At 39.4% G+C, this 27,844-nt stretch overlaps 1 protein-coding gene across 1 annotated transcript in view; it reads right to left on the bottom strand.

Annotated features, from left to right (window-relative positions):
* The window catches only part of LOC115003981 (CUB and sushi domain-containing protein 1-like), a 255,742-nt gene that overhangs the window by 24,168 nt on the left and 203,730 nt on the right, over nt 1-27,844 (bottom strand). The window contains 15 exon segments of the mRNA XM_029425927.1: nt 1,444-1,623; nt 2,228-2,404; nt 5,655-5,840; nt 9,097-9,353; nt 14,910-15,087; nt 15,621-15,809; nt 17,547-17,756; nt 18,368-18,484; nt 20,387-20,456; nt 20,801-20,919; nt 25,254-25,358; nt 26,239-26,335; nt 26,443-26,567; nt 26,935-27,138; nt 27,311-27,406. Coding sequence (XP_029281787.1) covers nt 1,444-1,623; nt 2,228-2,404; nt 5,655-5,840; nt 9,097-9,353; nt 14,910-15,087; nt 15,621-15,809; nt 17,547-17,756; nt 18,368-18,484; nt 20,387-20,456; nt 20,801-20,919; nt 25,254-25,358; nt 26,239-26,335; nt 26,443-26,567; nt 26,935-27,138; nt 27,311-27,406 — 2,310 coding nt within the window.

A 27,844-nucleotide genomic window follows, 5' to 3' on the forward strand; every position in this document is an offset into this window, starting at 1 on the left:
CTACACCTTTACGGCTTACAACTTCTTCATTCAATAAGTTTCTGTATGTGCAAGTGTGTCTGTGTGGGAGAAAGCTGTTGTTCCAAAATAGGATCAAATGAAGACTTGTGGATTGTTTGATGTGGGAGGAAAACAGAGGAGCTGAACAAAAACATGTGAACAGAAGAAGTAGAACCTAAAAGAGGAGGAGAAAAGTGAGATACAAAGGAGGGCAAAGAAGAAAAGAGAAGGGAAAACAAGAAGAAGACAGAACGAGATAGAGGACTTGCAGCATTTTCCTAGCGGTATCTCTCCACTGTTCCCCATTCTTCCTCTATATTTCTAATTTTCTCTTTTAAACCTCCTGCCTCAGTCTCTATCACCTACAGTATCTTTTACTTCTCTGGTTTCCCCTCACTGCATCACTCTCTGGTTCTTTCTCACTTTTTTTCATCTCAGTTCAAAGCCTCTGCAACTGCAGGAGCCAGCAGGAGATTTTCTGTTTGTGGGAAGAAACGGCAGGGAGGATCTCAGGAAGCATTCCCTGCGACTGTTGTTGAGTATAATAGTCTAAACTCTAAGTATGGGCTGTTGTAAAACTTCAATTCATTTTATTACAATGTTTAGTTATTTTTTATATTTCCATTTTGTGTTTGTGAAAAAATGTTTCAAAGGTTTCGGAGAATAAACCCGAATTTAATACTTTGTTGTTGTCAGCAGCGGTGTTGATCTTCTCTTGGCCTCTTTCTAATTTACTGTTAGAAGTCACAATCTGTTATTTTAGTTTAAACCCTATTGTTCTTATTTCAATTGTTACCTGTTTTTATGAAGCGTTTGTGCTGCAACTGCACAGCTCTATAACAATAACGTATATTAACTATAACCCTTGTTATCCTTCATTGTTAAGTACCTGATTATTACAATATTTATGTTACATTGAGACTTTTCATCAGTAAATTAAGGAAACATTTATACATAAAGATTAATTAGAATAAATTACACTCAACATATAATTAAATGTTCATAACACAGGCTTGCTCACACCATACTTTAATTCCTCAGTATAATATAGTTTTGTTTAAAAACAACTGCATGTTTGTTGTTAGTTTTATTTTAATTGCAAAATGTCTCTCTCAGTACATATTTTGTTCAAAACTCTTTAAAAAACTAATTCAATTTATTTTAATGTGTAAACATTATTTAATTTTTATTAGTAAAACCACCTTGTTTTGTTGTAATAATAAAAAAATAAATATATATATATATTATTCATAAAAATAACCAGATTTAAGATTACTGAATGCAAAATATGTTTATGATAAAAAACAAACACATTCTGGCTAATATAAATCAAATCCATTTGCAAGACGCAGTGTTTCCTGACACACTGTAGTGAAGCTGTGGATCCATCATCATTAGATTGTTACTTTGGTAGCAGTTATTCAGGGTGTTGGCTCTTCTTACCTCTACAGCTGGGTTTGGTTTGGTTCCAGGTTCCATCTTTAGTGCAGCGCAGAACGCTGTGTGCAGGCGGTTCCATCAGGTGACCAGGGTTACAGCGGTAAGTCACTGTGTGGTTGAATGCAAACTCACTTCCTAAATAGATCCCATTGGCTACTGGACCAGGATCCCCGCAACTGATCGCTAAAGGAGGTGAAATACATTTTACAGACACGTCATGAATGCAGTAGTTGAAGTGAATATCTGTTAGATGGTGTAATTCGGCAGTAGTGCACAACGGCAGTAACATTTTTGGACATGCATTTTACTAGAACTATAACTCACCATGACTTCAAACACAGCCTTACAAAAAAACAATGTTTTTACTGCCCCTTAACTTCGACCTCCTCCTCATCTCTCACAACCTGCCTTATTTAACTTCCCTGAAGCACGTCTCGGCTTCTTTTCCTTCACCTCCCACCTTTTATTTCTCCTTTTGCCGAAACCTCTGTCTGGCTCTGTTTAAATATAGAAGTTGAAATCTCAGACACAATAACCTTTCACATGTACAGGCCTGTACCTGCACAGCAGCAGGGTGCCCAGTCCATGCTCAATTTATACGACTCTTGGGTCCTTTATTAAAACACCACGATGCACCCACCAACACTGATACTATTTGCAGTAATACTTGTAGTGCTTTACCTAATGAAGCGAGTTCAATCTTTGCTCACTTTACATAATAATGACTACGCCCCCTGCTGTTGCCACTAATAATAACAACAACACCAGTAAAAGTAACATATCGTACCTGCGCAGTCTGGGGGTAGTCCTGTCCATGTCCCATTAGTCGTGCAGTGTCTGGTGGTCAGGCCTGATGTTTTGAAGCCATCCCAGCATGCATAAGCCACCGAGTTGCCGAAGGTGATGCCATCAGTTAAGACAATTCTGCCGTGTGCTGGGGTGCCAGGGTTACCACATGATACAGCTGAGAATTGAGGAAATATTAAACAGTGGGAATTAATCATAGTGATGTTATCAGAGTGAGCAATGCTGTCACTCAAGGCTGATCAGCTGTAGGCCGGACTAATGAGCGCATCACTGGAGTCAGCTTGAAATAACATAAAATATGTCCTTGAGGTAGTGAGGCTGATTAATAACTAAAAGGCTGTTGGATTGATTCCCAGCTTTGAATGGCGGCTGTACAGTATTCCAGTCGTGTGATAGAGGCCGGCAGGACGCTGGTCATATATCTACAGCGCTCCCTCGGGGACTTTCTAGCACATTTTTGCAAATGGTATGAAAACGTCCAGAAGATCTTAGATTTTGGAACTGTGTCTGTTCATATCTCTCAGAGATTATGTAATGCTCTGCACCATGCTCTCCATTGGTTTTATTGTTGAATGATGATTCTTTATTGAAATTCACAACGATGACGACTGAGGCTGCTAAAGAAAGGATCGCTCTACGTCGACAGGCCTCAGGTTCTTTGCAGAGACAACAGTAGTAAAATACCTTTCTCAATATTCTTTACATGGAACTGGATCTGTTGCAAAGACGCGTGGTGCAAAACAATGTCAATGTTTTAGTTAATGCTGTTGGAAGTATTAACTAAATAATGATTGTAAGTAAACCCTTGCAGGGAGGTGCCATCAGCCATTGTTGCCTGGTTCTGGCTCTTGTTGAAAACCAAGACATGAGGTCTGTAAATATGTGTGTGACACTGTTTTAAATAAGATCTTCATGGCCTACTATATGCAATATGTTGTTCTCACAGGGCTTCCCTTTTGTTCTTGTGGGACAAGACGCACTAACAAGTTTTTCTTAGCAAGTGAAAGGCTGGGCTCTTTATCCATCCTTAGCTTTCTTTGTTTTTCTTTTCTTTGTGTCTTGAATGGCACAAGAATGTATTATGGCAATGGACTCCGTCTCTGTTCCAAACTAGTGATCCATCGATCTTCAGTTTGCTGGCACAGCACATTAACAGAAGTGACAGGAATTAGCAACCAGCCACAGCACATTTCACTAATAAGATCATGACAACTGACAGCCTTTAACAATCAAACACCTATTGATGGGAGTCATTAGTTAGAGCCCTTAAAAGCTCAGTCCAGGTGCGTGTGTGCGTGTGTGTCTGTGTCAGAGGGGTTAGGTGAAGCACGTCACGAGCGTCTACGGCAGCTTACTGTTTGTGCCTGTGAGTGTATCAACAGTCTATGTATGGATTTCTTTGTGTTTGTGTCTCAGTGATAGATGTTTCATCCTTTCAGAATCAGCTTTTAACCACTATTAGCTTAATGAAAAACAATTGTAGAGAGACATAAATAATTAGTGTTACACAAGCACAGACGCTGGCACACACGCGAAGAGACACGCACCTCTAAGGTTAGACTAGAGGGCTAGGTTTTAATGTTAGTGATCGTAGGCAAACCATTATGCATGTCATTGTCACACAGCCTCAATTGTGTTGATATCACTACAGTTTAGAGTCCTGTGTTTAGCAGTTCTAGTTTTTGGAGACTGTTGCTTCTTTTAAAAAGTGTTTATTTAACAAAAGAGATAATATTGATGACTGGCATGAAGGAAAATCACATTATGGGTTTCTATCAACATTGTGGGAGATAAAAAAAAAGACTATAGACTTATTTTTTTATACAAATCAGCAGATTAAAGTTATTGGACAAAACATAAATGGCATTTTGGTATAAAACAGTTTAGAACTGAACGATAAGTCGACTTATCGAAACCAAACATTCAATTAACTGTAATGTTTCATCTTTGGATTGACCAAACAAAACATTTAACAAAGTCATTTTTCATTATTTTCTGGCCAAACTATTCATCTAGAAAATAATCGGCAGATTAATCGATAAAGAAAAATAATTATTACATCCTCACAGTTCAAACTAAAGTAGTAGGTAATACAGTAGATTTACTGCTGACTCCTCTCATCTAAGTCAGTGCGGCCTTTTCTTCAGTATTCTACATTTAATACACTGGTAGTGTTTCAGGTCACAGCCGCACAATAATATAGAAGAGAACACTCAAACGTATGACTCACTCTTCCTCACTCTTCCTCCCTCTACCCACTTGAGTTACTGCAGGAACTGCCCATCTATCTAACTGAATCTAAAATCTGCGTCAAAGTACAGTGAAGTAAATGTCAGCAGTGCTTTATTCAGCCAACCCAGGATAGTTGGGAGTAGTGAAGGTAACACAGGCAGCAGCTTAGGATTCCAGTGTCTCTACAGCACTATGGAGACCCACTTTAATTTCCCCTAAACCCCCATGGGTTTAAAGAGTGTCTTTGAAAACTGCTGTTGTATAGGACACACTTTATTATGACAGCGCTGTGGAAGATCCAGCTCAGTCAGTTAGGAGTGACACACTTCAATCCGTTGTATCTGGGCCACACAGATATAAACACGCACGCACACACACTCACAAACTTGAATCTCCATATTCTTCTGCTTCTTCCGTAAACCTCTTACATTATGTGAGCTTTTGCTGTTGGAAGACAATTGTGGATTTTGTCAAGATATTAAATCACCACTTATGGCAATTTCTTTAATTTTAGTGTTGAGTGGCAGTTGTGTGAATTACAGAGTGCGGTGATTAAGTAAAAAATAACTTGCAAAAAGCATATACGTAGGACAGATTAAAGTACAAATATATTTTATGAATGAAATCCATCTTATTGCATGCATGTATAAGCAATGTGTAAGCTGTGCTTGAAAAATATATTACATGTACAATGTAGAGCGTACAATGTATGTAATGCGCTTTAAGCTATGTTTGGTAATGGATTATTTGCTTACTGTCACCAGCACGCCAAGTAGCCCGACTCTCCAAAGCAAAGATTAAGCTGTTTAACTTAGCTGTGCTGATTTATTTTCACATAAAATGCTGAATAATTAAGTCCATATGCCACAAATGCACTGTGGGGTTCATACTAAATACGTTCTGCCATATTTTACAGCAATGTTTATTTTTATAGCAATGTTTTATAGAATCTGGGTTGGGACCCAAAGGTAACCTCAAATGAGAGAATGATAATGATAATCAAAATGTATGACGCTTTCTGAACAGACAGTTCAGCGTATGCAATGCTGCCAAATCTAAGTCCCTCGTATAAAGCAAGCAGCAGTTTGTTACTATAAAACGCAGTCAATAAAGGGTGTATACATTTTCATGTAGCCATAAATACGTCACTTAAAGTCATTGCCACGCTTCCCCACCTTGACAGACAGGCTGTGTGCCGCTCCAGGTGCCATTGTGAAGGCAGGTCCTCTCGGCTGAGCCAATTAGACTAAATCCCGCCTCGCAGCTGAAACGCAGCAGGCTCTTGGTTTTAAATTCTTCGCCTCCTAGACGGGCACCGTGGGGAGGCATCCCTGGGTCTCCACAGATTCCTGGACTTACACCTATGGCGAGAAAGAGACATTAAGTACATAAAGTTAAGTCTGCCTAATCAGTACTTTCATATACGTGACGTAACGCACACATACAGTACAGGCACAAACCCACACAGGCAAACTTTGTAGAACTGCACTTTGCATTTAGGCTACACCAAATTGTTCTAGCATTAAAAGCACTGAGCGTGTCACAATTTTAGCAGCTTAAATTCCATCGGTAGGGATTTGTGAGTTTAACAGGGTACAGCTCCAAATGCAGTGTCTTGCATCTCAATGAGGTCTTCAGCGGCAGGATGGATTCTGCCCTGCTGAGCGTTCATTTTTGAGGCCAGCAGAGTAAGCTTATTGCATTTCAGCTATTGAGACAGTTGATGCTGAGTTTGGAAATGATCAGTTGTAGTGTTTTTGTGTTGAGGGATCTGTCTATCGTACAGCAGCACTTAAAGCATGGGAAGTCTTCCACCTCATTTCTTACACATGCAGCTCAAGCCAGCTTACAAGCAGGACAGTAGGTCGCTCAGTTCATACAGGTAACACATTATGTGCATTTCTCTGTATTCTCAAATGACTTGATCGCTTTGATAATAATAATATTATACTACATTCTCAAGATCAAGCAAATTACTGGACGTTTGTATAATGCTGTTTATAAGAGTTGAAATGCTTCCTCCCTAAGTCTTATGTAAGTGGGACACACTTTTTTGTGGAGCAATGTGTAAAGGAGGGCAGTATGTTCATAGCGTGGCTAGTTTTCAGTAAGCTGTAAATAATTATAATCACATATATAAACAGCTTGTCATTAAATGTAAATACAAAAATAATGATTTTAAATGAATTGTCTTGTGTTATTAATGTCTGGAATTGTGGAAACTGCAAAGGTAGTGGCAGAAATATATATATATATATATATATATATAGCCTAGGCTATGCTGATTAAACGCAAACAATCACGTGCATCAATATCAATTTGACATTTTGAATAGAGGTGCCATTAGAAATCAATACAGTTTTATTGAATACCTTTTCATTGAACATAAGCCTATCATCTAATGTGGCCATAACAGTGTTAACCGTCACTGCACTGCTCACCTGTGCGCCCTTTTGTTTGAGTGATTTTTGCGCCTTTTAAAACGGGTGATTTTGAATGTTGCACTTGCATAACTGGGCTGCAATATGAACAGGTTTGTCTGCAGAATGAACAGTTTCAGAGATGTTGGTAGCTGCAGGCAAAGGAGACACTCGTAAGCACCGGTGTATATTTGGGTTAAGTCAGGTTTAATCCGTCCCTCACACAATCAAACACGAGTTACTAGACAAAACATGCTTCAAGAAAACAACCCTCAACTGTGCATCTAGTGGAAGTTGGCAACAGGAAAAAAGCTTTTAGCAGTCGTTGTGTGCGGCCAGCAAATATATATATATATTTTTTGATTTTCCAAAATTGTGGTGGCATGGCATTTTTTAGGGGTGGACACATTACAGCATGGAGCTAGATTTAGACCTTAGTGACATTTTACTGTGATACCGTGAAGAATAACCTTCAGCTATCGAATGTAGTGGCCTAGTCGACAGACTACCACTACCATTATCTCAATACAGTATATCATACCCCACTGATCTAACATCAAAAGCAAATCCAGCTGAAGGAGTGAAATGTATATGGCAATCTGAAGCACACAGGGACCCTGACTGTCAATCAGATTTACCTGTCAGTTCTAGTTAGTACCGGCTATTGTTGCTGGAGAACGACACACTGAAAACATCTTCATACTGACTTGCCTGTGTGATATGGCTCACTTTTGTTGCACCAGATGGGATGAGACTATTTTTTGACAGCTGAACCAATTTCCTTTTTTGCTCACTTACTAAGGAGGCTTCATTCTTCACTGAAGTAACAGTGTTTTTATTTTAAAGGTTCAATGTGTAACTCCGAGCCACCTGCTCCAAAGGAATAAGGGGCAGTATTTCACCTCTAAACTGGGTTCATATAATCTCTAATGTTATATATATATATATATATATATATATATATATATATATATATAATATATATAATATATATAGTATATATATATTGTATTCTTTATACTGTGTGTTGTATTTACTCCTGTGTAATGCCTGTCAGTCAGTCAGTGAGCAAGAATACCATAAAACTCTGCTGTGTTATAATCTTCACGTAGGGCTGATCCATCTGTGTTTACTGGAGCACAAATGTAAACCGGGGGCTGCAGTCCGTCTAACGTTATGTTAGTTTGTTTATTGGACTAAATCCAAAGTGGCAGAAACTAGAAAACAACCTGCATGTTCGTCTCGTCTTCCCGGTGGCGACGCAGCCAAGAGAGCAGCCTGCCGGGGAGGAGAGGTCAGCAGAGCCGTCACTCGGCAGCCGCCTCCGTCAGACGGAGCTCCAGTCAGCGGCCGAAGAGACTTGAGCTCAGCCAGAACAAGCCCCAGCTTCGGTAGTCACAACGGGCTGCTGGACCTGTGTAACGGCAGCAACAGGGAGTCTGCAGTTCCCCGGTGCTGTGACTGAACTCGAGCTAACTGCTAACTGAAGCTACGGCGTTTGCCGGGTCTGCCGACAGCTCTATGCTCAGCGAAACAGCCTCCTGGCAGCTGTGAGGACGAAGCGAGGTGGTGGGGGTGGTTTTCTTGTTTCTGCGACTTTGAATGTAATCCAATAAACAAACTATAAAACAGACACAGAACATGGCTGTGATATTCACTTCTTCTCCCCGTGTACTGAGGACAGACTGGTGCGACAGTGACTCACTATCACCTCTAGAGGGACAAGTGGTATTACAAGACTGGGCGGAGCGAATATCTCTGCAACACAACACATAGACACCTTTAACATAACGTCAACACTGTTACCTCGTCACATTCTGTTGATAATGTTAGTTCATTGTTTTAATGTTTTAAGTTTAAATTCTGGCACATCTCACACATTGAACCTTTAAGCAGTGAGTTTTTGTTGTTGTTTTTTGTAGTTTGAATTTGTATTTATTATATCATCTATGTTTATCATCATCATCTGGTAAGATACGTATAATATGAGCATCTGGTTTTTACACAAACTTAATTTAAAAAAGCATTTCCCTGTCTCAATATAGATGCTGATTTCAATGGGTGTCTTTGCTTGATTATTGCTTTAGATTTAAAATCAGCCTGTATGAATATGCATGACAAGGCTTATCTACACTCTGCTGTTCTACCAGCTGAAAACCACTCCGCATACTTCTTTATCGATCCAGTGTGCCTTTACCAGTGCAGTATGGCGGCGCTCCACTCCATGCAGCATTCTCCTGACAGTGGCGAGAAGCGTTGCCCACCAGCACCCCTCCAGGCAGACAGGAGTACTGCAGAACTGAACTGTACGTCCAACTGTGAGTTCCAGATACTACCGTATTAGGGGGTACACCCGGGTCACCACAGGAAATAGCTACAGAGACAGTGAGAGATTGAAAGAGAGTGTTAATGTGTTTGCGTGGGACTGTGTCCAAGTATAGATTCCAGATACTACTGCATTAGGTGTTGCAGATGGGTATTTGTGGGAGCCAACTACAGGGAGAGGGTGACAGTGTCAGTTGTGTGTGTGTGTGTTTAAGTGCACACACACACACAGCAAATAGAGAAAGAAAGAGTGACAATGAAATTGTATTTGTAATTTAGTGTCCAAAATACACAGATAGCAGCTACATGTTCATCAAGTGTGGGAAAAAACTTAACTCATCATTTCTTTTTATCTTTTTATATCTGAGATTGGAAAACGTATGATCTTTAAAATTATAATTTGCAAGACATTTATTTTACAAACTTGTTATAAATATAAATATTACACAGTAGGTTTCTTTTGCTTTACCCTTTTCACCCACACACGGTGTACATAAACACACACGATTAAAAAGAACCCACACTGCTTTGCTAAAGGCCCTGTCACACATTGACGTATGACAGAAACGTATGCCGGCACATACGAAATATCGGCAATAGGTTGATATAAATTTAGGGTAAGTTGTGATCGTTTGAAGGACGCAGACGTTACGCCGAACACGCCAGACAAACGGCCCTGTCACACAGCTCCATATGACAGGAACATGCCGGCGTATATGGAAATGAGCTCAAAATAAGGAGAGAAGGAGAGAGAGAGAGGGAGGGAACAAAGACAACCAACAATGTTTTAACTGGAAGCAGGATACATTTGGCCTTACACCAACAAGATTCAATCATGTATTTGTTACGTACTCATATTTTCAATATGCACAGTGAAAACGGGGGAACGCCATACTCTAGACTAGAGGATGTGTTAAGTACTATATTAATAATTAGAATAAATAAGGATTACAAAAAAAGAGTATTAAGCTTAACAGTTTAAAGATGACATATAAATATAAGTAATAAAAGAATAATAATCATAAAAATAATACTTATTTTCTTCATATACAATTTATATTCCATTGCAAAAGGGAATATCTTTGAGTCTGCCTGGTCAAATATAAAAAGTTACATGATTCCCCCCCCCCCCCCCCCCCCCCCCCCCCTCCATTTGTTGCCATATAAGAGAAAAGTAAATGCCAGAAGTTTGTCAATTAATTTATATCAATGATAAACTAGATGTTATGATATAATGCTTGTTATTATCATCATAATTAGATTATACATATAGATTTCTTTAAACAGACTCTCAGAGTGACTTCAGTTAATCAAGTAAGCAGCCTGACTGAGACGTTTTCCTCATGGGGATTTGTGGATGACAGGATATTGATTTAGCTTCTCACTTAACTATAAGTAACCTGAGGGTAACTGATGGGACCACTCTGCTAGCACTGTATCTGTCCAGGTTCAACCTTCATTAGTTTAGTTTGAAGCAGTGTTTCTCTACTACTCTGTGTAGGAATATATGGATTTCTTTCATTGATTTGCCTGCAAAGATCACCCCCACCTCCCCCCAAAATATATTTTATTACAAATCTACAATTATCTCCAACAGTGCTTGTGTAAATTCTTTATAATGGAAATCCATAATACTGATGAAAACTTAAATGGCTACATTGATTAGGTTATTAAAGGCAAAGTGAACGAACAAACTGCTGACTGGTGTCAAACATCAACCATGTGTCTGCGACAGCTCTACGGTCCGGTCAGGGGTTGGGATCCGTATGAACTTCTTGTGAAATGCTAGTTGTGGATTTGCGTTCACTGACTGGATCTAATTACAGCGAGGAAGAGAAACCAAAAGCAGCCTTTGTCAATTAAAAAAAAACATATCTGCTACACCCACATGCTTGTTCATTGAAAGCGCTAAAAGAATATTTTGGTTCCTTCTTCTCTTTGCTTTTTTTCCACCTATTTCAAACAAGTTCATTGAACAAAGCCCATGGATTAAAGGCTTAACTTTACTCATTAAATATTGAATGTTGCTGAAAGGTTACATTTTCTAAAGTTTCTAAATGCCCAGTTTTAGGTTTTTAATGAACATGCCATTGGATTAAACAAGGGTTTTTAAATTTTAATTCATGAGGAGTGCCTGGGATCTCTGGGAGCTCCTCAATAATTCAAGGCCTTCTGAAGGTGTTGGAGCTCATTGGAGTATCACCATTTGCTATTTGGGTCATTTCAATTAAAACCAAGTTAGAATATTGTGGCTCTATTTGTACTTACTGAAAAATACACAAAACCAATATGTTGCACGTATGCAATTACATTTATTAAAACATGTTTGTGGGAGCTGTATTTACCGTATTATGTAAACTTATATCTGAAAATAACTCTACAACGGCATAGAGAACACTTGGACTTAGCTCACGGACTTAGTTAGAGAATGTGGTTCTGTGAAAGCTATTTAATAACGTCAGAACCCTCATGCTGCTGGTGTGTGAATCTGATGAAACAACGTGGTCAGAAGGAGTTTTAAGTAAGCCTCATCTCTGGAAATGAGGATTAAAAAGAATTTAAATGTATTAAGATTCCTCTACTCTGTCTATCTACTGCAGTTGATTGACACAAGCACAGTGCAGTTGGGAATAGGGTGGTAATGGAAGGAATACATTAACAGAGGAAGTGTGGCTGACATCATTCACCATCAACCAAACCACATCTTCTTTCCCTCTTTACAGTATTTTTCCACAACACTCTCAGAGTCCTACGATGGAGAGAACAGTAGATACAAAACAATAATCTCTTCAAAAGTACATTTATATATGTATGCCGGAGATGCAAAATTACCATGTGAAAGAGTAAGAAGAGACAGTATATGGATATAAAAACAATACTTTGATTTTAAGGGCCTTTGTATATCAACATCTTGGGATGGATTTTAAATGAAAGGCTGCACTAAAGCTGAGCGCTGTCACTTTCTGAGCCTGTATTTTCTTGCTTAGTGAAATAAACAATGAACTTTATTCATAATTTCCACATAGATGTTTTTCCCCCTTCAGAAATCCAGCATTAACATAGATAACATATCATATAAAAGCACCAATTCTACTTTGATCAGAAATGTAAAAAAATTCTGTTAGAAATGGTTCAGTGATATCAGGCAACAAGCCAAACTGCAACTCGTGGCAGACTACAGAGACGGTTCGGCTTTAGTCCATGACATCTGGATGCAGCTGTGGTCACATAAACCCCCCGGGGTATACAGGGCACAAACCAGAGGACACGCATCACTGAGATACGGAATATACAGGACATTGTGATGCAAAAGGCAAAAGACATTCGTCACAAGTTTAATTAATGAGAAACAAGAACACGAGGAGGCTGGTGAAGGAGGGAATCAGCATCAACACTGACAGCAGCGGTAGAATGAATGATCAGAGAAGTGAAAGTGTTGGCTCCTCCGATCGTAAAAAGCTACCTCATTGACTTGTTTGAATGAGAGGTGATTGTAAGTCATCTGTTACTGATGGCACTGCACAAATTCAATGCTCAGCCTGAACTAAGGCAATGCTCTACGAACACATTACTCTGTATGTCATTTTACATTCATTGCTCAGCATTTCTCAAACACTGCTTATTCAAATCCAGTATTTGACACATTTTGGGATTAAACTCTTAAATTCAAATCATTAAAAGTTCCATATTTAGTAGAAATGATGTTCCCAATCAGTTTTGTTTTAGCCCAGCAGCTCACACAGGGCATATTGTGTCTCCTCTTATTTTCTTTCCAACTAAATTCAGAAACCAAAGTCAAATGCCCAAATCACAAAAGCAGTGGAGCATCATAAGCTCTTCCACAGATCCACATCATTTAAAAAAGGTATTCCAAACACACAATCCATCATTAAAAAGAAAGTCTGTGTTCATAATCTAATACAGATTAAGGCCATTAATAATTCACTGTAAACCCGTTGTAGCTCTCGTGTTGCTCCAACCTTCCACATTAAAAGCACATTTGTTTGTGAATGTGAAAGTCAAAACGACCCAAAGACTCACCTAAAAACATCGCCTCGCACCGCAAGGAAATAAGAACGAATAGAAGATCAGTTGAAGCCTGGACGAGCTGTGAGTGCATCGCTGTCAAAAATGAAAGGTGTCCAGAGTCTGTGATGCAACCGCCTTTGATCTGACTGACAACAACTGGAAAGCAAATTATGGAGGTTCCCACTTTGCTGACATCATTATCTACAGTGCAGCTGTCTTGCGGTGAAACAAAAAAAGATGTTTTATTGGAGAATCTTTGCAGTTATTAATGCCAGTAAATTCCACAATATTGAAATGAATAATTCATTTCAGATTAATCTAATAATGAACTCTGAAGACTGTATCTTTAATGATCATTCAGGAAGCAACCGATGTGGGCGCAGTACTCTTGTACTTACATGGCTGTAATGTAGCAGCAGTACACTTTTGGATCACCCACTTAAAATCTGTCTCAGGCCCTCGATGGTAGATGCTATATTCAGTGTCAGCCCCCAGTCACTTCCAAATATATTCATGTGTTGGGAAATATAGCTGGATTGAGTGGTGCAACAGTCCATCATTTATGCACTAATCTCACATTACAGATGTCTTTTGGTACCCTACAATCTAGGAATGGGATTTTAGAATTGTGTTCCTTGTAAAATGTGCCAAAAACACATAAATCACAAAAATCAATTTGCAACTGCAAAATGATTTGATGCCATGCCTCTCCATAGCTATTTGGTGCTGCTAGCTGGCGAGATTGAAAGCAACACAACACAAAATATGTGTTTCATATGTATGTTAGTGGTTTTAATTATGTTCGTAATACACTCATTGTTCTACTTTTATTTTTTAAACTGAAACTACTGAGTGAGAAATGTGTCTTTGACTTACCCAAAATTGTCAGATCCAACAGTGTCCCGTTGGATTTGTGAACCCAGCTCCACACTGCTCCTTTCATTACATTTCCCACTCCCCACTGAATCTCATCATTACTGCCAGAGTTCCCAAGCCCTCTCAGGGTCTGCGTATGGCCATGGTGCTGAGTTAGATTGAATTGGTCAGTGGTCCCATTGCAAATGCATTACTCTCACACTCCCTGTTATAATCTTACCTCCACAGTGAATCCCATTATTGCTGCAGAAGATTCTCTGTATGCATAGCACAGAGTATATATATATATATATGCGTGTATGTATTAGGAGTGTATGGCGGTGTGATCCCTGTGTATCAACCATGCCATATATAGATCCATATGGGGTTTAGTGTGTGTCCCTGTATGATAACAACGACTCATATTGATTTATACCTTCGTACAGGCAAGACTGTTTGTTTAAAGTAAAAGATGTCATGAAAAGAAATGCAATCAATGCGAGGATAAGGTTACCACCAATAAAATGTATCCCAATAAGTCAGTGCGATAGAGAGGGACATAAAGAGAATAAAAAACAAAAGTAAAGGTTGATACAACTTCTTATTAGTGTGCAGGGAGGAGACAGGATATAAGTAAATTCAAGACTAACCTGACAGTGATGCAATCAGTTCCAGGATAAAGGGCAACATTGAAAAGAAGCGTATGCAGTTGTGTGTGTGTGTGTGTGTGTGTGTGTGTGTGTGTGTGTGTGTGTGTGTGTGTGTGTATGTATGTTCAAGTGTAAGTGTACCAAGACTTACCAGACAGCGATGTAATCAGTGACAGGCTCTGTCTGCAATAAGGTAAAGTTGATATAAACTCCATGTCCGTGGGGAACAGTGATGAGCCAGCTGCAGTCTTGGGAGTTGGGGTATTCAGTGGGGTACTGAGGTGAATAGATTGTCCCGTTTTCAGCCGTGACATTATAGCCGCAAGGAGCTGTAAAAAGCAGAGTTATGAGATTATCTATTTGCAAATTTGTTCTTCTAAAGTGCTAGACCTGCAAGGATCGGGAGACAAGAATAACTGTTGAACTGTAGACAGTGAGGAATATAATTATTATCATTATTTGTAGTTTGTATTTGTATTAGTAGAAGCAGCAGTAGTACTAGTGATATTAATAAGAGCAATGATTGTGCTACTGATGTATAGAGTAAATGATCCAAGTGACACAGGGATATTTACTTTCTAATTAACTGCTGCCTTACACTGCTAGCTAGTGATACCGATGAAAGATGAGATTTAATTTACTGAAATTCAATTAGGATAACAGCATCTTCTAAACGTCTAGACTTTAATTGACTATTGGTACCTGATGGATGGGGATATTCCGGGGTAAAAATGATAACAACACACCATAAACTGGCTAATGTGAGAAATTTACATTTGTTTTTACAACATCTTAATTTTGTGGGACATACTTTTAACCCATCAAAGTACATTTATATTAAAAAGTAATTGGCGGTTCTTACCCTCACAGCGTGGAAATGGGTGGTTCCACTTCCGGTTGGTCCCGTGCAGGCAAGTAAGTATTGGGTGTCCGATCAAAACATAACCAGGGTAGCACTGAAAAGTTACTGATTGGCCAGCGCTGTAGTCACCGTTGATGATGTCACCATTGGGGAAGGGAAAGGGGTCCTGGCAGTTTTGGAGTTGATAGGCTGAAGGGAGAGACGAAGATAAATGACTGCCAGTGTGGACGTACTCCAGTTTAATTCCAGATTTACCTGATTTTTTAGTTTTAAGACAGGCGGGGATCATGTCCTGCTGAGATTAACAAATTCAATGCATCCTCTGCTTTCTACAGTGTAGCCTTAAACAGCTGCTTTTTAAGCCCGTCTCCCAAGTCCCAAATATAAATTGCAATCCATTGTATTCAAAAACAAATGTCTGTCTCTCGCTAATGGACTTCAAGGGGATTAAAAAAGATCTAAGACACACAGAGGCTACAAGGCTACCTAAGTGCAGCAACATCAATAAGTCTAATCTCCTCCTATACAGTTATCTGGCACAGATATGCAGTTTGCATGCAGGATCTAAGATGGAGGAGGGAACTGCATGTGTACAGAAACACCTGTGGGCTAGACCATCCCAAGAAGCTACAAAGGATGCTTAAGAACGTCAGAACCAAGATCCCATGGGACTTTGAAGTACTGACAGGTAAACAAATATTGACAAAAGTGACTGGACATTATGGAAATACAGAAGGAACAGAAAAACAAGTGGTGACCGATGTAGAGGTCCCATGTGAAATCAGCATCAAGGGAAAGGAATAGAGAGGATATAGAAATACCAGGGGCTGAAAGAGGAATGAGGAGAGAATGTGGAAAATGTAAGCCAAAGGTGGTCCAGGTTGTAGTGCGAGTACTTCACAGCTGTGAAACTACAATCAAGAACGTACAATGTGACAAACACTAAAACTGGAATCAGAGCTCCCTTAAGATTTTATTTGCGACATTTGGGTCGAAAAATCACTGCGAGGGTACTTGCTATTGATTTTTTTGCACTTATCCCACTGAGGTTTTTGTGGATGTGCACACGGCACATCCACAGGCCACAGTACCTCCCTAGGCCTTAAGATCAGAATGAGTTTGTGTCATTTAGTACTTCAGGAGTGAAAGCATGCACCTAGACTGAAACACTACCAATTTTGTTCATTCAACACAATTGAGGGTCGTATCATGGACCCCTTTTGTGTATTGCATCCTCTCGACAAAGATCTTTGATGTCAGGTGAAAACAAGATGCATCTGATGCAACGTCATGTGAGGAAACATGTGCACAAGCTTCACATGCTAAAAGTAGAAGTTAGCAGTGACAAGGGCTGCAGAGTAAGGTGACTTGGTCATTGCAAATTAAGAGAAACAAAAAGGGGGAAATGACTATGTGCATGTGGGTTAGCTAATGTGTGAGTTAGTAAGCCTTGTTCTACTTATGCTGGCGTACGGGCCCCACAGTGCATCTCTTGTGTCTTTGAAGTGAAGCACTTAGGGCTACAAGTAAAGCCTGGTGGACAAGATGCCAGTCTCTCACAGTAGCTTACTAACAATCCATCTCTTTTAATGATGAGAGGAAAGCCATAAGGTTTTTTAAGTCTTTAGCATGACTCATCTACAGATCAAAGCTCAAAACCTCATAGCAATACATTTCATCGTACCCTTCATTTCTTGGAGTTGGGAAGGCTTTGTAATTTGGCGTTTAGGGTTATTCTGAATACACGAGCAGACCATTTCATTCAAGCAGCCATCTTGCCATCTGGAGAAACTAAACCGTAGGCTCAATTTAATTACAGGTCTGTACTCTCAGCGGCACTTCAACTGGAAGTGCCTGCAGGGACACCTCAGGATCTGTGGCATTAAAAAACAAAAGCCAAAAGTCCAAAATCACACGAGAACTCACCCTGATAGGTCAGTTTGAAGCCCGGTCTGTTCTCTGAGTGGTCACTGTAGAAGTGGATGACCGTCAGGTGGGTTGTGCTCAGCAAGAGTGGTGGGATCTGCGAGCCAGTAAACTGTCCAATAAGAGCAGAGCTGTGCTGTGGTCCAGCCCTGACCTCTAGGAAGTCATGGTTGTCTTCAGAAGAGAAGTTTTGGAACTGAATATGGGCTCCTAGAATACAAACACAGATTATACTAGATAATGTACGAAACATAATAACAATATATGAGAATTATTGTAGATCTCTATACCCAACAGGATCTTTAATTGCATGCCAGAGTGTGCATACAACATAAACACACATGACCAGTATGAGACCAAATGCAATACGTTTAAAATATTACGCACAATTTCTAGTTTTATTTCCATAGTTTTATTTGGGATTTATTTGTACTTTTATTTTCATATTTTGATAACCTGCACAAAAGATACAACTGCTATTATGTTGTCCGAGAGAATGACAATAAAGCTGTCCATTTACTGCATTTCTAAAAATAAAAGTCATGTCATTTTTCCATTAAGAACTAGCTATAATTACACACATGGAGATTTATGCCATGCACACAAAGATATATAAAATGTCTACTATTTAAACCATCACTTACTCCTGAACAGCCCACACCATGTGTCAGCTACACAATTACAGCTTTCAATAAATAATACGTTGCTGCTGCAGAGTTTGAACTAAAAAAAATAAGGTCTGTGTTTCCCAACTGCATCAACAAATATACTGAAAGTGTCACGTTCTTTTTAGGAATGCTCTTCTATCCCATAATACTTACCATATCCAGTTGGCAGGGTGATTTGCCAGGTGCAGTCCAGGTTGCCGGGATAGTTGCCAGGGAAACCTGGACTGAGGATGACACCACTCATCTCAGACAACACCCCTCCGCAACGAGCTGGCAACACAGGCACAGCAAAACACAATGTTAAAACAGGCAACGCATGAGCAATGTACAGAAGAGATCATCACTTTATCCTCTTTGCTTCAACAGAAAGAAGGTTACATCACAGCTGAAAAGCCAGAAATGTTAAAAAATACAGCAGCAGGGCGGAAACCATTGGGGTTTGAGCGACGGGCATCTGTCGCATCGATACTTACACTCGGTGGACACTTTATTAGTGCAATCTAATGCAATTTAATTCAGCTGTTCTGACACATTCTAGCTTTTTGACGTGTATAATGTTCAGTTTTTGGTGACATTGTTGGAAATGTGTAAATGCAATTATGCAGTTTAATACTGAGGTCGTAGTTAAAGGTGATGTTGTACAGGACTGACTTTTTTGTATACTTATATACAGGATGGGGGGCAGAATATTAGAAACACCTCTGAACATAATGCAGTCCAGTACAACACCACCAGTTACTATGACCTCAATGCTAAATGATATAAATGCATGAACACGTCTCTGACAAAGAGATTTCTTGTGTCAAAAAACACTGTAGGCATCATAAAAATAGACTTTATGACAGAACAACCGTATCGTATTGCAATAAATTGTACAAGTGTTCCTCATAAAGTGGCCACTGAGTCTATGTTTTATTGAAAATGTTTTGAAATATTTCATTGTTTTGAAAATAAAAGGGGTTATGGACTTGATGCGATTGGCCACTGCTAATTAAAAAAATATATATTGTGTGTTTAGAGGTTCCAGGTAGGGTTTGATACAGTACTACTATGTAGTAAATATGGTGCATTCAAATAAACTTAGAAACAGTATAATTAATAATATTTGGTTTTAATAAAGTATATGAAACCAATTGTTAAGAGACTGGATATCATGTTTGAACATTTGACTTTATATCTAGACTTTATCTTTATGCTGAATTTCTGTAAATCCTTGAGAACCAGTGGAGACAGACATATATTTGAAATCTTATGGCATCTTATTATGGCTCACCCTTCTATTGACAGATTTGGATATGATTTGGTTAACGCAAGTGTCTCTGACTGGAACAGGAAATGCTGAATTTGACAAATACTGCAGGGGGCTGTGGCAACGCAGAGTGTCGCTACTCTTGAGATGTCACGGTTGAGTTTAACTGAAATTGGCTTCCTACAAGTTTTCACCAAACACAAACATCGATGTTAACTCTATTGCAGAAGTTAGGAAGCCTTGGCTCTCAGCACAAGGTACAAATGATGTTTGTATTCAGCAGGTATATTGATCGTACGCTGTAAGAAGTTTCTTACTTCTACAAATCTGATTTCAAGGTTATAACATGTACAAATTAAGTCATAGTAAAGAACTACACTTTCTCATTCAGTCATTACTACTTAATTATTTGATGAAGAATTAATATTCCTGTAGTACGCTACTGTGAGAGGGTGTAATGTCTTTTTCACTATCAGTTTACATCATAGTACTGCTTCAGTAACTACAATTCTTTATACAGGAGAAATTGTCCTTTACAGATTAGAATTTAGTTCCTAATTTAAAGAAGTGTTTGGTCTTGTAAAAGATATTGCTATTTTAAAGTATTCTATGATGTGCAACTGAGGAATTTCACACACTAACATGTAATCAACTGTTAAATAAGATATAAAAATGCATTAAACAATAGATTTAAAAAATGATCTCTATGACAATAAACCTGTAACATTGTTGTGTTAGACAGAGGTACACATCTGTAATCTACTGGAATGCTTCTGTCACTTTGCTGTGCAGGATTAAAAGTTCAATGTTAACCTCACACCTGCAGGAAATATGTTTTTCCCCATTGGATCGACCATTCATCACACAATTTAGCCAGCAGAGCAGAATGTGTGTGTGTGTGTGTGTGTGTGTGTGTGTGTTACCTATGCAAAGAGGAGGTGGGTAGTTCCATCGACGCACGGTCCCAGGCATGCAGGAAATGTGAGAGTGGCCCTGAGAGTGTGAAAGTAATAATACAGAGGGTTAGGTTCAAAGAAAAAAAGATACCGTAAGGGATCTTGGTACATTTTCTTTTGTCAAAAAAGTAGGAAAAAGTGTGCAATCTTGGTATTTTCTTAGATTGGGAATTAGATTTTTACTTAATTTTAGAATGTTATTGCATGCATGCTAATTGTTATTGACAGCAATTTGTGTCTGTACACAATATTTAGTCTGCTTCTAATAAACGAAACCCGAAAAACCAGTAGTTAACTATGTACAATCAGTATCTAAAACTATGAATGTATATATTAATACATTTGTTGTCATTGGTCAGTTTGTGTGTCTGTCATCATTACCTGTAATGTGTACCCAGGTTCACAGGTGAATGCCACCACCTCATTGACCATATATCTGTCTCCTGCTTTAATGCCATTGGCTGGTACCATTGGCTCTGGACAGGTGGTGAGACCAACAGCTACAAAAGAAAAGGACAAAACATAACTTTTATTCATTGTATCATTAACTTTGCTATGTAAACATTGCTCAGCCTCTGGCTAAAATAATTTCTCAAACCTTGTCTTTGCTTCAGTACTAAGAACAACGTTGTCATTGCTCTTCCAATCACTCCTATGGGGCCTTTCTCTTTAAATGAAAACAGCAGTTTACCTGATTTCTGTACCTAGCCACTATTTGCATCCCACAGGGTAATTGTGTATCTGAGTAATTTAAAGTTGTTCAACATATAGGGAGAAAAATACAATATATACATTCATTTGATGCCGAATTAATGTGGCAGATTAATTTACATATGCTCTTAATGTATTTTTTTCTAATTCACAAGAGCCTTATGAATTGACAGCTAGTACAATAAAAGCTTGTCGGCCGTCAGCGGTGACAGTGGCCTCTGAAATGTGCTTAAAAATATGTGACGGTAACATAATGACTTTGGTTGTGTATTCCCAACCCAATAAAGGTTAAACACATCCTTAATAAGTTTGACAGCATCCTGCCCTTCGTCAAATAGTATGAGTCGGGGTGTATCTGTGTGTGAGTGTGTGTGTGTGAGTGTGTTTCACTTGGAAACTTCCGCAGGAGACTGCCCTAGAGCGGTTTCCATGGCAACACAGGGGTGGAAGAGGGATAGAGAGTGAAAGGAGAGAGAGAGAGAGAGAGCGAGAGAGAGAGAGAAGTGAGAGAGAGAGAGAGAGAGAGAGAGACAGAGGAGTGAATGCTTGTGTGTGTCTGCTCTTGTTGGTTCATTATCTACCTTCCTACCAGCAAAACGATGTGATCCCACTGAGCTCACACACACACACACACACACACTAATCCAGGTGGGCCAGCCCCGGTGTGTGTGTGTGTGTGTGTGTCTGTGCATGACTGACTGTTACATGAGTGTGTGTGCTTGCTGCGAGGGATGAGGGGGACATTTTCTATAAAGATGGAGCATAAGTGAAAAAGCTGCATGAGATGTGACTTGAAGACACACACCCATGCACACACAGTGTGTTATTAGGCAGAGCTTCAGCAGGCTGTCAGGACAACTGATCAATGAAACTATTCCATTTGGCTGACCCTCTCTCCCTCCCTCCCTCTCTCTCTCTCTCTCTCTCTCTCTCTCTCTCTCTCTCCCTCTCTCTGTGCAAGCAAACTGCTCCCTGTTTTCCCTGGTTATGACAGAGCAGTGATGCTCTGTAAAATGCTGACAATATCACAAACCACCCCACTAGGGCCACTAGACTACAACTAGACAGTGTCAGCATATAAGTCTAACTGACTGGATTTACTATACTTCTGTTTCTGTTTATTTGCAGACAGACAAGGGAGAGAGTTGGCTCACTCTACCCTATAGAGGAAAGGCCCTTTAGTCAGCTTAAAACGTTGAGAACATCATCACCACAATCATTCACGTGTCCCCAGCAGATGGTATTGTCCACTTATACAAGCTAGCACATTACTTCAACACTGACAATGAGAAACTTTAAGAGGACAACAGATACACGGGTGGTCTTGTTTATCCTGTTTCTACAGGAAACACAGTGGAAAACAAACACGGTAGAGTGAAAGCTCAGTGTACACCAGTGTAAGAAGCAGTTCCACAAATAGTCTCTATTCTACTTCTACTCTATTTCAGGTTTTTGAGTTGACATTAAAATGATTCCTTGTGAATTTAAATCATTGAATTGTGCCACCATTGTGCCCCTGAGCAAGGCACTAAACCCTGAGTTGCTTCCAGGGAGACTGTCCCTATAGTCAGTTCCCTGTAAGTCGCTCTGGATAAGAGCGTCTGCTAAATGACCTGTAATGTAATGTAGTGAATGTGCTGTGTAGTTTATTTGGGTAATACTATTTGTTTTTACTAGAGTTTTTGCAAAGAGAGTAAGCATGAACAATTATCTGAGTGCAAACAATAATGTTGATGTCTCTCTTCTTATCACCTTTTAAAACGGGTACGTACCTCCTGTAACTTCTCACGCAAGCCCGCAACAAATTCTGCTACAGAATAAAGTGTTGCCACTCATTTTGAGAGAAGCAAAACTATCATCAAAGTCCCTGCAAGAGCTCATACAGCTGTGTAATGTTTGATATATATTGTTAAAGGTTAGAAAAACTTTGTTTCTGTGATAACACAGCCTGCTTGCTGACTGACATGAAACAGCATGTAATGAGTTAGTTTTGCATAATAATAGTAGACATGACACACAAAAGGCAGAAACACCAAAAAGTACCTATCCCAAATTCCATGTGTAAATGTATTTGTTAAAAAAAAATGGATCTGATCTGAAAAGGTAGAGTCAGACCTGATTCAAACCGACCCAAATTGCGAGACAGAGCACCAACGATGGCAGCAGCATGACGCTCGACAAATAAACAAGCAGCTACCGTAACAAGAATGTAGCAACACATATCATTTCCCTTCATTTCAGCCTCCATTGTTTGTCCTGTTGTGATTATGAGTGACTCACCATATGATCAGCTCGGATCCACTCATGTATTACACATAATGCCACACAGACTGAATATATTTTTAACTGAGCCTGACTCGGGCCTCAGATTGGGTCTTGGTTACAAAGCACTGAGAGGACACGTGAAGACCTCTTTCTGCAAATACAGTTCCACCCCAAATCCTCTCTCCATGGAAACTAGGGGACATGATAGAAAAGGAACCCCCAAAAAGCCTGAAATGACTACCACCTGCTCTCAACTCAATAATTTATGTGTTGCAGGTCTGAGAAAAGAAAATGCTGAAACATACAAATAGAAGACTGGTTTGACCCACACCGAGCACCATTTCATCTGAGGGTTATTTATGATACTGTACAAGAAGTTCAAATGTAATGTAATGGATGTAATGGATCTGGCACATCCAGTAATAAAAGCCACACTAAAGAGATGAGACTAATCGCAAAAGAAATAGAAATGATGAACTGTCCCTAAAAGTGACAGCTCTTCCATGTTCTCATTCCTACTGATGGCATGTTGACTAATGGAGCCAAAGAAATACAGACCATCGACCTACAAACGTGTGCACTCACCTGCACACACACACACACGAATACATACAAAGAGATGTGCATGCAAACACACACTAATGCTCTCTCACACACACACTCACAAAAGGTGACATGTTCATTGATCTAGAAGTGATTCTGAGCTATAACAACTACAAAGGACTGAAAAGCACAACCGTGCCCTGACAGGTGTGTGTGTGTGTGTGTGTGTGTAGATGCATGATGTTAATATCCATGTCTATACCTTTGTTTGTCTACACATTCGGGTGTGTATGTGCCTTTTTTTGGATATATGTGCATGTTTGCAATGTTCGCAAGCAAAAGCACTTGTGTATTTGTGTCTGTGTGTTTCCCTTTACGTCCCTCTAGGTGTGTGTTCTGTGTGTGTGCTCCAATTTAGGTCTCAGTATGTGTGTAGGCTTTAGGGCAGTACCAGTTCAGGTCACTGACTCTTGTTATTTGATGTTAAAGTTTTGGGCTGCAACGATGTGTGTGTGTGTGCTCCAGTGTATGTGTGTCTACAGTATTGTGTGGGATCTGGTGAGAAGGTTCTCTCTCTTTCTCTTATTTTCAATCTACCTCCTATCTATCTATCTATCTATCTATCTATCTATCTATCTATCTCTCTCTCTCTCTCTCTCTCTCTCTCTCTCTATCTCTCTCTCTCTATCTCTCTCTCTCTCTATGTATATTTCTATCTATCTATCTATCTATCTATCTATCTATCTATATATCTCTCTATATATCTCTCTATGTATATTTCTATCTATCTATCTATCTATCTATCTATCTATCTATCTATATATCTCTCTATATATCTCTCTATATATCTCTCTATATATCTCTCTATATATCTCTCTATATATCTCTCTATCTATCTATCTATGTATATTTCTATCTATCTATCTATCTATCTATCTATATATCTCTCTATCTATCTATCTATCTATCTATCTATATATCTCTCTATCTATCTATCTATCTATCTATCTATCTATCTCTCTCTCTCTATCTATCTATATGTGTATATATCTATCTATCTATCTATCTATCTATCTATCTATCTCTCTCTCTATCTATCTATCTATCTATCTATCTATCTATCTATCTCTCTATCTCTCTATCTCTCTATCTATCTATCTATCTATATGTGTATATCTATCTATCTATCTATCTATCTATCTATCTATCTATCTATCTATCTATCTATCTATCTATATATCTCTCTATCTCTCTATCTATCTATCTATCTATATTTGTATCTATCTCTCTATCTATGTTAAAAACGTTAACTTACTCTTGTATTCTAGGTGAAAACCTGCTGCCACGACACTGATGTCACTCTGAAAGTGCAGAAGGAGCTGATTGGACGTTGAGTTGAGGAGGGCGGGAGCAGTGGTTCCTATAAAAGACAAAGACAAACATACGACAGAATATAAAAAATAGGACCAAACTTTATACATACAGGAAGAAGATATGTTAAAAATACATGGTGAAGCTTTTTCAGCAAGCACGATTTTGACTTGCTTAAGTATTGTTTAAAGCTGGGAAATTAAGTGTAGAGAAGGTGAACGACCCCCCCGCCCTCCATGGACAGCTAGCATTTTGGTGAAGCAACCCTCATCTGCCCCAGTGAAGCTGCTCCGTGGCCAACATCAGATCAGTGTGGTTATAGTGGGCAGCTCCCCTGTGTGCTTCCTTGAGAAGGGCACAGACATTTGTGCATGTCTGTGTGTGTGTGTTGCCCTATGGGCGGCATGTTTTATGTGTGACAGGTATGAGCTTGGGGCAGGTCACAGGGGAAACTCCTTTGGGAAATTGTAGAAGGTTAGATCATTCTTTATCCCTCACTTCTTCTTTGTCTTCTTCATCTCCTTTTTTCTTCCATCCTTCACTCAACATTGTGGTGAAACTCTTCCTTTCCCTCCCTTCCTGCTTTTTTGTATTCCTTTCACTGACTGGAAATCGGACAAAATTTAAATGTATTATTTATTGAAGATATATATCATGTTTTTTGGTATTATAACTCATCCACCATAAATCTCCAGTGTATGTTGTATGTGTGTGTGTATCTATAGTTTAAGACCTGTCATATGTAAGTCATCATAGATCTTGTGTGTGTTTGTGTGTGTGTCAATCTACGTGTGTGTGTGTGTGTGTGTGTGTGTGTGTGTATCCATAGTTTAGGAGCTGTCATAGCTCATCCATCATAGATCTCTGGAGTATTTGTGTGCATGGGTGTCTGTGCACAATTGTGTGTGTGTGTGAGCATATTGTCATACCAGAAAATGACCCTAATTTAGGAGCTGTCATGTCTCCTCCATCGTAAATCTCCAGAGAGTCCCAGTTGTGCTCAGTAGCAAACGTCATCACTTGGATCTAAAGAGCAAACAAAGAACAAAATTGAACATAACAACCTCCAAGTTTATGTGCATCTTCCACAGATATATTAATATTCATTTATAAGTGTATATACATATCTGTACCTGTATCCCAGCCCCTTCACTGACATGGATCCTCCACAGACAATTGAGACTGTTTGGGTAAGGTTCAGGATAGCCAGGAGACAGTATTGTACCACGACGTTCAGTCAAATTGCCACTGCAGGGAACTAGAGTGGAGACATGAAATATGAATTTCTGGCAAAGTTTATTAACTAAATAGCTAACAGATAAGACAGGTTGTTGGAATATTGCTCTGCATACCCTGAAACAATATGGTGTTCAAAATTACCACTACAGGGAGCCAGAGACAGAAGATATGATGAACATTATTTATGGTTTAAACTGAAGTGACACTTGAAGCTGTTCGCGTAAGGCCACGCTCTCAGCTCTCAGCAGGGAGATTTTAACGCAGGCGTACATTTAGTTTGTTAGAATTATTGTCACCCAACACTCATAGTACTGCATGATTCATAGACAGCACTGATTCCTTACTGTATATGTTGGGTACATTCTACACATTTCAGGGGCAGTTACCTAAGCAGCTTGGTGTTGTTGAGTTCCACTGTGCGAGGGCACCTGGCACGGCCTGGCACCAGATAGCACTAGATCCTTTCAGTAGATACCCTGGACTGCACTCAAACCGAACCACAGAGCCAGTTGAGAACTCTGAACCGATCCGCCTGCCGTACCGAGGCTCTGGAACTGAACTGCACTGACTGTCACTGGTGCGAGGCACAGCTACGATGACGGTGGTAATTAAATAATATTAGAGGAAGAAGGAGAGAAAAAGTAGAAATATAGATATCAGTAGAGAGACTTTCATGTTGAACTTGAATTCAATGCAACTTATTGTGTGCAAGTGTATGTCTGTGGAGGAAAGAGAGATAGAGACAAACACAGTGAGAGTTACCTTGGAAGACAAAGTGAAAGCCTCGAGCTGACTGGCCACTCTTAGCATTGAACCGCAGCATGATCTGATTGGAAGTTGCCAGTGGCAATGTCTCTCCTGGAACAAACAATTACACACACATATGATGATTTCAAAATGAATGTCAAAGATTAAAACAGCCTAACTTTCTCTCTCAAAAGCACACAGCAAATGTTTTTTTCTCTTTTTAATGAGATTGCAGACAATTGAGCCACAGAATATACGAAACATACACTTTCATATTAACACACACTCACAAACGTCTGTTTTAACGCTGATTTACATTCAGGAAGTGGTTTCTCCCTCATTCTCAAAGTGTAGTGAAATGTGGTCCTCACAAGAATATGAATGTAAGAACCAACACACACACACACACACACACACACACACACTCACAGGCCCATACTCTCAGAGATGTATATGCTCACACAAACGCATTTGCAGTAACAGTGATAAATGAGAAAAACATAGTCTAGTGTGGCTGACATTTAGAACCATCATTAGCTTGGTCGGGAT

The sequence above is a fragment of the Cottoperca gobio genome, chromosome 3 (genome assembly GCF_900634415.1).
Source record: "Cottoperca gobio chromosome 3, fCotGob3.1, whole genome shotgun sequence".
Classification (NCBI taxonomy): domain Eukaryota; kingdom Metazoa; phylum Chordata; class Actinopteri; order Perciformes; family Bovichtidae; genus Cottoperca; species Cottoperca gobio.